Source organism: Phaethon lepturus, unplaced genomic scaffold, assembly GCF_000687285.1.
Source record: "Phaethon lepturus isolate BGI_N335 unplaced genomic scaffold, ASM68728v1 scaffold30659, whole genome shotgun sequence".
Taxonomy (NCBI): domain Eukaryota; kingdom Metazoa; phylum Chordata; class Aves; order Phaethontiformes; family Phaethontidae; genus Phaethon; species Phaethon lepturus.
This window is the reverse complement of record NW_010561789.1, coordinates 31,650-44,289: the sequence shown is the minus strand read 5'-3', so window position 1 is coordinate 44,289 and position 12,640 is coordinate 31,650. Positions and strand designations below refer to the sequence as shown.

Below are 12,640 nucleotides of genomic sequence, written 5' to 3'. Positions count from 1 at the left end.
CCGGGGACTGTGTGACGGTGCGGGAGGAGGTGGTGGCCCACCGGAGCCGGCCGCATCTCTACCTGCAGCGCATCCGCATTGCTAACCCCACCGAGCGGGTGGCCGCCTTCGAGGCCTCGGCCCCAGCTTCCGCACCTTCGCTGGGCGGCCGCTTCGCCACCAGCCTGGAGAAGGTGGAGGAGCGTCAGTTCCTGCTCTCCTCCGGTCGCCTGCTGCTGGCCGGGAGCCCCAAGGTGGTGCTTATGGTGGTGGCTGCCAAGAAGCTCGTGAGCCGGGTGCAGGTGGCACCCAAATCCCACTTCGACGAAACTGTGCTCTCCGTGGTGTACACCTCAGAGCCCATCGAGGCCTCCAGGCTGGAGGAGACCTTCAGCAAGCTGAGGGAGTCTGCCAAGAAGGAGATGCTGGAGGTGATGCAGATGGGGGTGGAGGATCTTTTCCAGGAGCACCAACAGACCTGGTCAGACCTGTTCATTTCAGGTAAGGAAAATGATGCTCAAGTTCCAAAGGGTTGCTTAGAGGGCAGCTGAAAACTCAGTAGCCTGGTTGCTATAAGGTCTCTAGAGGCTCCGCTTTTCCTGCCGGGTTTCTCTCAGGGGCCAGAAGGCATGTTGTGGGATAATAAAACAGCGTTCCCGATTTGGAACACAGCGAACTTTACAGAAGTGGAGTATTTCTTACTGCACAAAGGAAATGATAGAAGAATGATAGTTTTTCTAATCAAAACTCAGGATGTGCTGGCTGTCACGTCTTCAGGAATTTTACTGATTTGCCCAGCATGTCAGCTCTAAGTTGGAAATAGAGTTGACCTTTAGTAGCAGTATAAATGACAGATTTCTTTATGGAAGTTAAGGGCTGTTCTACAAGAATGCTTTTTCTTAAAATAAGACTTTCATGGTCTTCCATGACCATGAAAGAGTAGCTGCCCAAATAATGTAGCACTTGCTATTTGAGCAACCTCTTCTAGTTGAAGATGTCCCTGCTTATTGCAGAGGGGTTGGACTAGATGACCTTTAAAGGTCCCTTCAACCTAAACTATTCTATGATTCTGTTTTATAGCCAGTAAAAAGATAAATGTTCCTTTGACAGACCATTCTTGTGGAGTCATGGTGACGGCTTATAAGGCATCTGTATATCAAACTAGCTTTGCCTTTAGTGGGAACTTGGCGTTCAAAGTCCAAGTAGCAGAGAGAGCATCTAAGAAAATACAAGGAAACATTTCACTTCAGTGTTTCATAGGCAAAGGTTTCTCAGGTGTTACAAAGAATGTCTGCGTATTGAACATTTGAGCTTCTTTTTCTTCTAGTTAATGTCATATTCATGTGTGATCCTCTAACTCTTGGCTGTTTCCTTTTATTACAGGGGTTGAAATGAGAAAGATCACAGATTCACATACACCATCCAGTGAGACTGTTAACATGACCCTCTACTATGTGCTGTCAAGCATGCCAGCTCCTCTGTTAGATCCACTCATTAGTGGTGAGGACAGAGAAAAAATGGAAGCCAGCTTGAACTATGCTGACCACTGCTTCAGTGGTCACGCAACCATGCATGCAGAGAACCTGTGGCCAGCAAAGCTGACCAGTGTCACCCAGATCTTGCAACTCTCAGACCTGTGGAAGCTAACTCTCCAGAAACGGGGATGCAAGGGTCTTGTGGCAGCTGGAGTCCATGGACTTATGCAGGGAATGGTGCTTAGTTTTGGGGGTCTGCAGTTCACAGAAAACCATCTTCAGTTTCAGGCTGACCCCGACGTACTTCATAACAGCTATTCCTTACGTGGGATCCATTACAATAAGGACTTGATTAATCTAGCTGTTCTGCTGGATGCTGAAGGAAAGCCCTTCTTGCATGTGTCTGTGAAATTCCAAGACAAGCCAGTTAGACTATATGCGTGTGAGGCAGGCTGTATGAATGAGCCTGTGGAGCTGACTTCAGAGGCACGAGGTCATACGTTTCCCGTCATGGTGACTCAACCCATCACACCACTTCTTTATATATCGACAGATTTGATCCACTTGCAGGACCTGAGACACACACTCCATCTAAAAGCTATTCTGGCTCATGAAGAACACATGGCCAAGCAATATCCAGGCCTACCCTTCCTGTTCTGGTTCAGCGTGGCCTCCTTAATCACACTGTTTCACTTGTTTCTGTTCAAACTCATCTACAACGAATATTGCGGGCCAGGAGCCAAGCCGCTCTTCAGGAGTAAGGTATAAGCCTGCTGCTTTTGGCTGCTGTCCAGTGAGTGTTGTCAGCCTGATTTTCTGTCAGCTGTGCCTAGGGAGGTTCTGTCTTGGACTGTGAGGATTTTCAGTCTCTCTTGCAACAAGTGATCTGTGACACCTTCTTGCAAGAAGTAGGATTAGGGCAGGGATTTGAGTGGTAGGGCTCACAAATGTTAGAAAAGATAAAGCCATCATCTGTCCTTCTTAAACATTTGTAAGGCTGCACATCAAGCCAGACGCAGCTTTTCTGTCCTTTTTCCACACATTGGTGTTCAGACATCAATTGTTTTTAAGCCAACAGTTGCAGCTGTGTCACAAACTGATGTCTTGTTACGCAGTACCAGAACGCTTGTGAGAGCGCTGCTATACTTGTCTTTACTACTGTGTGGGAGACGTGCACACTTGTCTGCCTGATTTGAACATGTGACATCATAGAGGAGCACACAAATGCAAGCTAGTGTTCTTAGGTCAAGGTACTGACTTGTTGGGACTACTGGTAAATGTTCATAGTTTATAGACACTGTGCAGTCCCCCATCAAACCATGTTTACCACCATAATTTTGGGAATATGCTGAGCTAGTGTTTCTCCCATTCAGACAAAATACATAGCTGTGTTAAGTAAGTACTGAGTGCTTTTTGCTGTGAGTTAGAGGTTCTGACTTCAAGCTCTACTGCATCTCACTTTGGTGTAAAGGATTCAAAATTCTTGTTTTGAGTTGCCTTAGAAAACTTAGTTGCTAGTAAAAACCTAGCACAGAATAGACAATAGATGGTGACTTCTGCTTTTAGTACTGGTACTTTCTCGTTGCATGTTGATATGGAGTGGAAATGGAAGACAAGACTGGGTTTGCTGTGTGAGCTAGCCATATTGTTCAGAGGTATCCCTCCTTAGGATTAAACAGGGTTAAATGTAGCTTGTGTTTAAAAAAAAAAAGGAAATAATAAAGGACATAGTTAAATAAAGCTGTCAGAGGAAGAGTTCTAGCTTTAGATTGCCCTGTTTTTCCAAATTATAAAAGCAAATTCAATTTTGGATAGCTAAGTGTGGACAGAAGGTACTGGACTTGACAGTCAGTACATAAGGGGTGTTTAAAGTCAGTTGGCAATTTCCCTCTCAGCTCAGTGGCTTTGTCATGTTGAGCACTGGAGATCAGGCCTGATCCCAAGCAGGTCTGAATACCTGTCATCTGTTGAAAGAATAAGAGCGGAAGGTGCTTGTGGCTAGACAAACTAACCTAGGAAGAGGTAGAATAGATATGTATATCAAAGACAACTGCAGTTACAAGCCTGTGATCATGATCAAAGCCTTAGTGCAAAAGGAGGAAGCAGTCAGGAAGTAATTTCAATTATTGTGTATACAGCTGTGCCCTGACATGCATCCTGAAATGTGTCCTTAAAATTATAAAATTCTGTCCTTTTTTTCACTGCTGTCTATCTGGTTGCCTTTGTCATGTACAAGACTTGCCTTCTGCCTTTTACAGAATGACTTGTTAACCATTACTACAGGTAACTGTCCCTGACACTATGCTCTGAAATGCTGAGAAGCTTCACAGCTACACACCAGGGCTGATGTAACACCTCTTCCTTCTTGACACTGCAAAAAGCCTTGTAGTGTACAGCAAACAAGTCTGTTGCCTTGTCTTAATTGGATCTACTTAATGAAGATGATGCAGAACTTGATTCCAGAAACAGGGATGAAGGGGAAGCCAGCTGAAGCTCAAAATCTCTGTGTCAGTAAGCAAGATTAATGGTGTTGAAAAAACACCCTGTTTCATGAATTGAATAGGAAAATCCCAGTGTCCAAGTGAACTTAGTCCTGCTTTCAGCCTCCATTTGCACAAGATGTCTGACAGTTTTGCAGCTGAGAACAAGGACCTTTTGAAAGCAACAATCCTTTTGTGCCTTGTTAAGAGAGGAATCTGAGACTTGGAAGGTGTGGTTATTCAAGAATTTATCCCAGAAGCTTGTGTAACAGATGTTTCTTTTTCCTTGTAAGCTGTTCAGTTCCCTAAGAGTGATCCATTTGGTGAAAATACTTGAAGATATACCAAGTCCTCTGATATTTTGATTTGTTTTTTAATTTTACAGGAAAATAAAGAATGATGATTCCCTTCAGAGAGTTAACTTAACTAGAAAACTTTAGTGTAACTTCCTTTCTGGTATACATTTTTTAATTTATTGGGGGGAGGGGGAGTACGTTAATAATTTTGCCTCCACTTCAGTAACAAGTCAGTCAACTGAACTGTAGATTCTAAGTACTGGTAACAGGTTTTTCAGCCTTTATGATTGTAGAGTACAAAACCAATTTAATGAAATTGCTTTCTGGATTCACACTTGGAAATGCTGATCTGCCCGTTTCCTATTCTAAGCATATTGCGACTTTGTGCAGTGATTTGTTTTGGTTATGGGGGGAGACATCCCACTTTCTAGTGATTTAAAGGTTGTTTGGTTTTAAAATACCAAAGCTGATGTTTCTAAATAAATACCTTTCAGTCTAATCTGATCACCAAAGTGTAGTTGTTTTTTCTTTTTTTTTTTGGTCTCTGTTCTCTCCTCCCCTTGCTCTCCACCCAGCTAAAACAAGCAGAGCCTTATGTTAACATCTGTGGCCAGTACTGACTACAAAAGTGCTTGGATTAAGAGGAAATACAGTGTGGAAAATAATACATAAATGGGTCTAAGCTGGGAACAAACAATTTGGAAGGCACAGTAAGAGAAACACACAGGATGGACACCATTTCCCTGGCTCGGTGTAACCTTGTTCTATCTTGAGGCATGCAGGCTAAGTTTTAGTTTTAAGAACATGCAGAAATGAACCCAGGGAAAAATCAAGTAGCAGATTCAATGTCCATCCAGCAAGTAATGAATTTGGCATGTTTGGTGCTCCCAATGAAAAGCTGGGGCAGGATTTAACTTTGAATTTTTAAATAGGTTACTGTCTAGTTTCAGATGAAAAACCTCCCTCAGAAAAGATTTCAGCATCTGTTACTTATCTGCAGGCCATTCCACTTACTAATTGGTCTAGCATAGTTACTACCCTACGGGGGGAATAGACTAAAGCTAGTGAAGAAATGTAGTACATTATAAATTGTACACTAAGTACACTGTGTATTGAAAGAGCTAGTGGCTATTGTGCTTTAACAGAACATACCAGAAGTTCCTGCTCTTTCTTACTGAAGTTCCATGAGCTGTTTAGTTTCTGTGAAACATCTGGCAAGAAGATGGCAAGAGCTTCCAGGGTGCTGTTTCCAAGCCACCATGGTATCAGCTGGAGGCTGAGCCTTTTGATGTTCACTTGCAGAACTGCCAATAGTATGATGCCCACGGAGTCCAAGAAAGATACTTCAGCCTATTTAGACTAGACCTGGAAAAGATGGATAAGCAATTGTTACATAAAGCAGGAGTGGAACAAAAAGAAAAGCAAACTAAACAAAATTCCATGCTTACAAGCACATTCATAAAACAGGAAAGTTGAAATAGTGACTGAACATCCACAATGTATATTAAATATTTAGTTGGTATTCCACAAAAATGATAGCAGCATGGAAGTTAAACTGAAAAGCATAGTATGTTGTTTAGCTTGTAAATTCAGACATTAAGAAGAAAGCCAACTAATTAATAACAAAAATTTTTAGAATCTCTATTCTGCACTCAGCTAATCCTGATTTATGCTTTTGTCAGATAATAAATACAAGATGCCAGAACAGGGTTTGGTTGATTCTGTTTGAAACGCAGAATACAGCTTTCTCAAGTGCTATTGTTTGGGTAGGATAATACATTCTTGAGAAGCAGACAAAACAGCAAAACGTTATATATTTCTGCCTTCCACATGTGCGCTCCAGGCATCTTTCATCCAAATCAGTACCTACTGCTGAATGGAAGCTATGAAAATCAGGGATTTTGCTTCTTGTTAATACTGACATTAAACAATAGATTTATTTCAGCTTTTTTGAAACCTCTAGTTTGGTTGTACGTACAATGCAACTCTGGTTACAAAACTGGCGTTATGATATTTGTTTCCATTCTAGTAAGCTTGCTCCCTATGCGTGACATGGCTTATGGGATAGAGATGTTTGGTTTTTAAATAACCAGTAACAGTTTTTCAGATGAAGAGTAGGCAGATAGAAACATGACAGAGGATGGAAAATTCCTGTAGTGGAAGGAAAAAAGGAAGAAAGGAACACAAGGGTAAGCGTTGATACCAAGTCATTGATCTCAAATGTCCAGTAATGAACCGGGACACTTTCTTTTGTGGCAGCAGCTCTGTAGTGGTCTAAATGCCTGCTCTTGCCTGGTTTACCCTGTTGCTGAAAATGGTTTACCCTTTTTCATTAACAAGCTCACACGGCATTATAACAAAAGTCATCATGCTGATTTTGGGCATAAAAATGCTTGTTTGCAATGCTACAGGAACCCTGTTCCAAGGATGTGCTACTGATCTAACAATTCAAGGTAAACAGGAAAGAAATTAAGTCTGGCTCACCACACTATACCGGTGTTTCTCCATCATCGTGGACAGCTGGTTCTTTGTATTGCTTGAAACATCTTCCACTTCAAAGTGACCACAATTTGTTTTACTGAAGAAGTATGGCATGCTGAAACACATGCGACTTGATCCAGAAAAGAAGATACAGTTTTTTAGTCAGTACAAAGTGGTAGTTGCCATTCAGTCACAAAACAAACCAGAACAAAATAAAATTTCCAGCAATCATAGAATCATACAATAATTAAGTTTGGAAGGGTGCCTCCAGAGATCGTCTAATCCAACCTCACTGACATGTCTGAGTCTATCACTGTCTAAATATATCACACGCTATTACTGTTAACATACCATCAAGTGTTAGAGTAATTCATATAACATATTCCTTCTGAAAACACCTTTTTGATGAACTGTCAAGGCAATGGGAAAGCAAACAGCTGCTACAGATAATATGCAACTTGGAATTCTTTTTTAACCAAGTTATTTATATAGCCTGGATCCAAGGTCCATCTAAACTGGTTTTTTTAGGCACTTGTGCATATAAAAAATTATCCCACAATTACACAAGTTTTCCATAGATATCAGAATAGCACTACATTTTAAGTCATGTGTCGCAGAGATAAATGATAACATATAAAATGGCTTGCAGAGCAGAGCCTGCAGCATACAGCTAACCAGCATCATGCTCGGAGTCCTCTTTGCTGTGTTGACTCTGGCAGCTGCAGGTACGTACCCAATTTCAGCGTTAGCTGAAAGAAAATAGAAAAATGAATTAAAATCTAATAGCAACTTTCCTTTTTTTTTTTGGGAAATTAGACATCCTGCAACAACACAAAAAGAGATACAGCATAGGCAGTTAATTAAAAAGTTCTGTCAAAACAGTGACTAGGTGTTGTGCTATTCTGTTCTTACGATACGGGCTCGATTAGCATTACTGCTCTCAGCCTTTAGCAAATTCAAAGTTATTTTACTTAGCTTGGATACACTGACATACAGTTAATCCACATCACATTGTTGCATTGGCTAAGAGCTGCATCTCAGCTGACACATGAGAATTTGGTTAAGCCTACTTGATTTGATTATGTCAGAAATGAAACCGTTCAAACAGACCTTACGTAACATTGGTCAGTTTTGACTGACAGCTGTATCTTCACTTGTATCACATTAAATCACAGCCTATTTTTGTACCTTGCAATATTCTATACAAACAGTCTATAATTAGGGAAAAAAACCCTCTCTTACAGACAATTTTTAACCATCCTATTTTTAAAACACGCATCCTATTTTGTATGTCTTCTAGCCTTTGGCTGCGGGGTTCCTGCGTACCCACCGGCTGTGTCTAGAGTTGTTGGCGGGGAAAGCGCAATACCATACAGCTGGCCCTGGCAGGTTAGTCATGTTGTGCTTTCCCTGGTACAGTTAGGGTTGTGCTACCCTCCCGCAACAAGGCTGAACAAAACCAGGCCTTTTATTTCATTTGATGCATCGTGCCTGTCATGTCTTAGGTTTTGAATATTACATTCTGATCGATCCCAAAGTTCTCAGTCCTTTTAAGAGAGCTCTGAATGTGCCACCTCTTGCTGGTTATGCAGGCTTCCATGTTCTTTCAGTAGTCTTGGGCACTATCCCACATTTATGCAAGACGACTGAAATTCAGTGGAGCGTACAATGCCTACTGGAGCATAGTTGCACATGGAGGTAAAAAATACATTTCTGAAGCAAATGAAATGCTCTCTCTAATTGGGCCAGGCTTAGTGAGAGCTTTGGAAGAAACAACATTAAAAAATCAAGCTTTTGGATGATAGGGTAGGAGGGAAATAATTTCTGTAGCCAGGAGTTGGAAATTTGTTGCTTAAAAGCTTCCCACGATCTTCCAGCAGCAAGTTGTGTTCTGGGTGCAGGAAGAAAGGGCAACAATGAAAAATCAGTAAGCAAAAATCTGAGCCTTACTTAATACATTGATCCTAGGCCTCCCTTCAATTCAGTTCAAATGGCAAATGGTACCACACCTGCGGAGGAACCCTCATTGCAACCAACTGGGTGATGACAGCTGCGCACTGCATCAGGTAATTCATCATCGTGGGTAAGCTCTTCATATTATGGGGCAGTACAAGAAAGAAGTGATCAGGTACATCTACGCCCTTTCATCATCAAAACTGTTTCCACAAAGGCAACCTTATTTTGGTTTGGTAGCATATGTCCTTGAATATGTACATAACAGTTCTTGGTTATTGTAACACTAAGTTGTAGAAAATACCATAATATGAAATAAGGATTGGCTGCATGTTATTATTATAAATCCTATATATTATATCCATCACACAGCTGTTTATCAGTGAACCTGTTTAATTGCTGTCAAAAAAGCAGTCCAAATTGTTTACTTCATTGAAGAATACGAGCTGAATCCTGCAAAGATTGGAGGCATCTTAAGTTTTGTAATGAAGCCTTAAGCAGGAGTTGATAGGACAGCTTGGAGATGAAGTGATTATTAAGCCTAGAACATCATGCTTTGTCCTTAGCAAATCAGCCAGACATTGGCTCAGCTCCAGAAAAATCATGCATGTGATATGAGACTACAGTCTTGAGGATATTCTTACTGAATATCTCAAGTGGCAAAGACGCAGATGTCTAAGCAGCAAGCCAGCAGCTGCATAACTGAGTATTAGTCCTTTTCTTGTTCAGTTCTTCTAGGGAATATCGAGTATTTCTTGGAAAATATAACCTAGCAGCTGTGGAAGAAGGATCAATTGCACTTCCTCCAGAAAAAATCATTGTCAATGAGAACTGGGATCCACAGAACGTTGCAAATGGGTAAGCTGGTGGCAAGTATTTTTTCAGTTATTAGAAAATCAAAATCAAATCAGGCAAAAATCAAACTGCCTGAATTTCATCCACCCTGACCTGTGGCAGCTAACTGGATAAATATTTAGAGTCTCCTGTTACAGCTTACGGATGTACTTCTAAATGTTTGCTCGTAGATGAGAGTTGAGTCTCCAGTTTGAATCTTTCCGCCCTCAAGAGAAGATAAAGAACTTTCAATATTAATTGCTTATTGATTGTGTTTTCAGATGACATTTTGCATGTTCATGCTTGGGTGGGAAGATGTCCTATGCAATGATTTCTTTTGTGCAGCGGAAGGAATTAATTAATTTATACAATACTCTTTGAAGCCCTTCTACAAATGGCACAAACACAGAGTATTAGTGATCAATAGTATTAATATCTTTGTTGCTGAAGGACTGCTATGTCCTGCTGCAGGCTAACGGCACTAGCGAAGAAATCCCCTCAGTTTCCAGGTCCTTGGAGTTAGTCCTAACACATGCTTGGGTTTGATGAAAAGAACCTATAAAAGGCAATTTCCAGAATGCCGCCAGCAGGAAACTTCTGCAGGGAATAGTCTTCCAGTCCATGGATTTCCCCATTGCTTTGAGAGTGGAGGAATCTTTAGTGCTTATGTACTGGCCTCCTTGCTCCCTTGCATCTCTTTTGAAGAGGCCAAGTGCTGTATAACTGCTAAGTATTTCTGCTACTGTGTCTTAATCTATTTGCAAATCTCTTCACCCCTTTCCTTTTTCTTCCCCACTCTCAAATGTGCACATGTGACCACAGGTACGACATTGCTTTGATCAAACTCACTGAACATGTCACCTTAAGTGACCACATTAAGCTGGCCTGCCTCCCTCCTGCACAAAGCATCCTATCATCCAACACTGCCTGCTACGTGACTGGATGGGGAAGACTGCAGAGTAAGTACTTGCATGTTTGCAAAATTGTGGAACAAAATCTTTCAGTACTGCCTTCTCCTTTGGGATTGATTGGAAAAAGGCTGTTGATGGTCCTCAAGATCCTCTCAACCTCAATGTGGTGAGGTAGTTTATCAGGCCCCACTTCACCCACCCAGTATGATTTTTCCCTGCCTTTGGTTCATTTTGCTTGTACTGGGGCTAATGAAGCACTAGAGGGCCCTGTAACTAAGCGTTTAGAAGCTATTGTAACACAAACGTTAACTGTGCAGACTGGTGAATTTGCTAATCCTAACATATCCCGCTGAATGACTGAAAAGACACATAACGGAATAGATTGAAAAGTAAAGGAAATCTCAGAGACTTCAGCAGAAGTGTCAGCTCGGCTCAAGAGGCAATTCCTAGATTGATAAGTAAATTGCAATGAGACTTTTTTAAACAGAACACAAATTATTAGTAAGTTAAAGCCTTTTTTTTTAATATAAAAGGATGGAGCTAAGGAATGGATTATACATCTTCTCCTTTAATGCAGTCCCTATGGAGTTTCTTATCTGGAGGGATAGTACCCAGATCCTGGGAGAAACTTAACAATGCACTTTTGTTTGTTCTTCAGTGCCAGCTGGTACCATGACTCCTTTGTTTCTATTCCCTCCCAGCAAATGGAGCTCTTCCAGATGACCTGCAGCAAGGCCTTTTGCTGGTGGTGGATTATGCAACTTGTTCCAAGCCTAGCTGGTGGGGAAGCACAGTGAAACCCACCATGGTTTGCGCTGGTGGGGATGGAGTCACCTCCAGTTGTAATGTGAGTCCAGAGAACACCACTCTTAGGGCTTGGTTTCAGACACAAACAGGTCTGATGGGAAGAAAAGCTTAAACAAGATGCAAGGAGGAGCTACTCACACTATTACTGCCATTAACTGTGTTCTCCGTTCCTCTCAGGGGGACTCTGGTGGCCCACTGAACTGCCAAGGTGCTGATGGCAGGTGGGAAGTACATGGTATAGTCAGCTTTGGCTCCGCTCTTGGCTGCAACTATTATCACAAGCCTTCTGTTTTCACTCGGGTCTCTGCTTACAATAGCTGGATCCAGCAGGTAAGGTTCTAGGTGTTGCTGCTAGAGAATACAGACACTTAGCTACTTCTGAGGTTCTCTCTGATTGACATTTCTGCCACCTACTCAGGGAACTGTATCACTTTTGATTCAAATGCTACTTTACATACAAATAACCTCTGTAGACAAGCAGTCTCTGCAGCAAAAAAGAAGTATCCTCTTCTTAAACAGTTATCAAAATTATTTTCACTTTTAAATAAGTCTATTTAAATATTTATATATTTATATGTTATATTTGTAGTCATAAAGATTTTACTAGTATGACTTCAGAAGGGATTACCTCAAACTTCTATTCATCCATATCACTGATTGTTGCAATTGCATCCTAGAAGGCAGCACATGCTGCTCAAGTCTGGAACATCAATTATTTTTTAATTTAATATAACCTTTAATCTAAAATGGGACTAAGAAGCAAAAATCTTATTTCAGTTATTTAAGTCCTGCATCTTGGATGCAACATATACTATTCACAAATTCCTGGGTCTCATGATCTGATTTTTCACTTGTTTTACATTCTTATAGGTTATGGCAACCAACTAATCCTAAAAGAACTGGATGATAGATGCCAAGAAGGAAAACAGTTTGAATAAAGTCATAATCATGACACCTTTGATCACAAATTGCTGGGAAATTACGCTTTAACAACACAAGTATTATACCTAACCATACAGCAATAAACACTGTTTTTCGCAACATGAAAGAAAAACGTGTGTCCCTGCCGCTTCTTCCCACGTACTGTCAGGACCAGAGCCTGTATTTAATGATGATGCTGGAGGCCTTTTACAGCCTTTCGGCTGGAGCTTGCTACCCTCACCTGGGGGAAGATGTGAGCCTGCTGTGAAGAGGCTGGGCAGTAGGAAGAGTTAGAGCCACAGGAACAACTCCGTGGGGCAGGGGGTGAGAAAGCAAGGCACTGGCAGGGCTGAAGGCAGCTGACAGGCAGCTGTCGGGACCCCCGAGCCTGCCAGCGGGACTCCCCAGAGCCAGCAGTGGCAATGCCCAGCGGGAAGGCAGCACGGGTGCAAGCAGGTCCATGCAGGTGAGTGTGGGAGCACTGACAATGCTTTTACAGAGCG

General features: G+C 41.7%; 2 protein-coding genes across 2 annotated transcripts; both read left to right on the top strand.

Moving 5' to 3' along the window:
* Window positions 1-8: 8 nt before the first annotated feature.
* KIAA2013 (KIAA2013 ortholog) lies at window positions 9-4,113 on the top strand (the record flags this gene model as incomplete). The annotated part of the gene is made up of 3 exons (XM_010294095.1): window positions 9-480; window positions 1,363-2,216; window positions 4,018-4,113. Coding segments are annotated over 3 exons (1,422 nt in total), but the record flags the coding sequence as incomplete, so codon positions are not given.
* Window positions 4,114-7,378: 3,265 nt separating this feature from the next.
* Window positions 7,379-12,206, top strand: LOC104615296 (chymotrypsin-like elastase family member 2A). Its single transcript, XM_010294094.1, has 8 exons — window positions 7,379-7,436; window positions 8,012-8,100; window positions 8,680-8,777; window positions 9,394-9,522; window positions 10,321-10,457; window positions 11,111-11,256; window positions 11,394-11,546; window positions 12,087-12,206. The coding sequence occupies exons 1-8, from the start codon at window positions 7,394-7,396 to the stop codon at window positions 12,102-12,104; spliced, it is 813 nt and encodes a 270-aa protein (XP_010292396.1). The 5' UTR covers window positions 7,379-7,393; the 3' UTR covers window positions 12,105-12,206.
* Window positions 12,207-12,640: the final 434 nt, after the last annotated feature.

Coding starts and splice junctions, on each gene's coding strand:
- LOC104615296 (XM_010294094.1), top strand. CDS start 7,394: ATGCTCGGAGTCCTCTTTGCTGTGTTGACTCTGGCAGCTGCAG. Junction 8,778..9,393: donor ACAGCTGCGCACTGCATCAG/GTAATTCATCAT, acceptor TTTCTTGTTCAG/TTCTTCTAGGGAATATCGAG. Junction 10,458..11,110: donor TGGATGGGGAAGACTGCAGA/GTAAGTACTTGC, acceptor ATTCCCTCCCAG/CAAATGGAGCTCTTCCAGAT.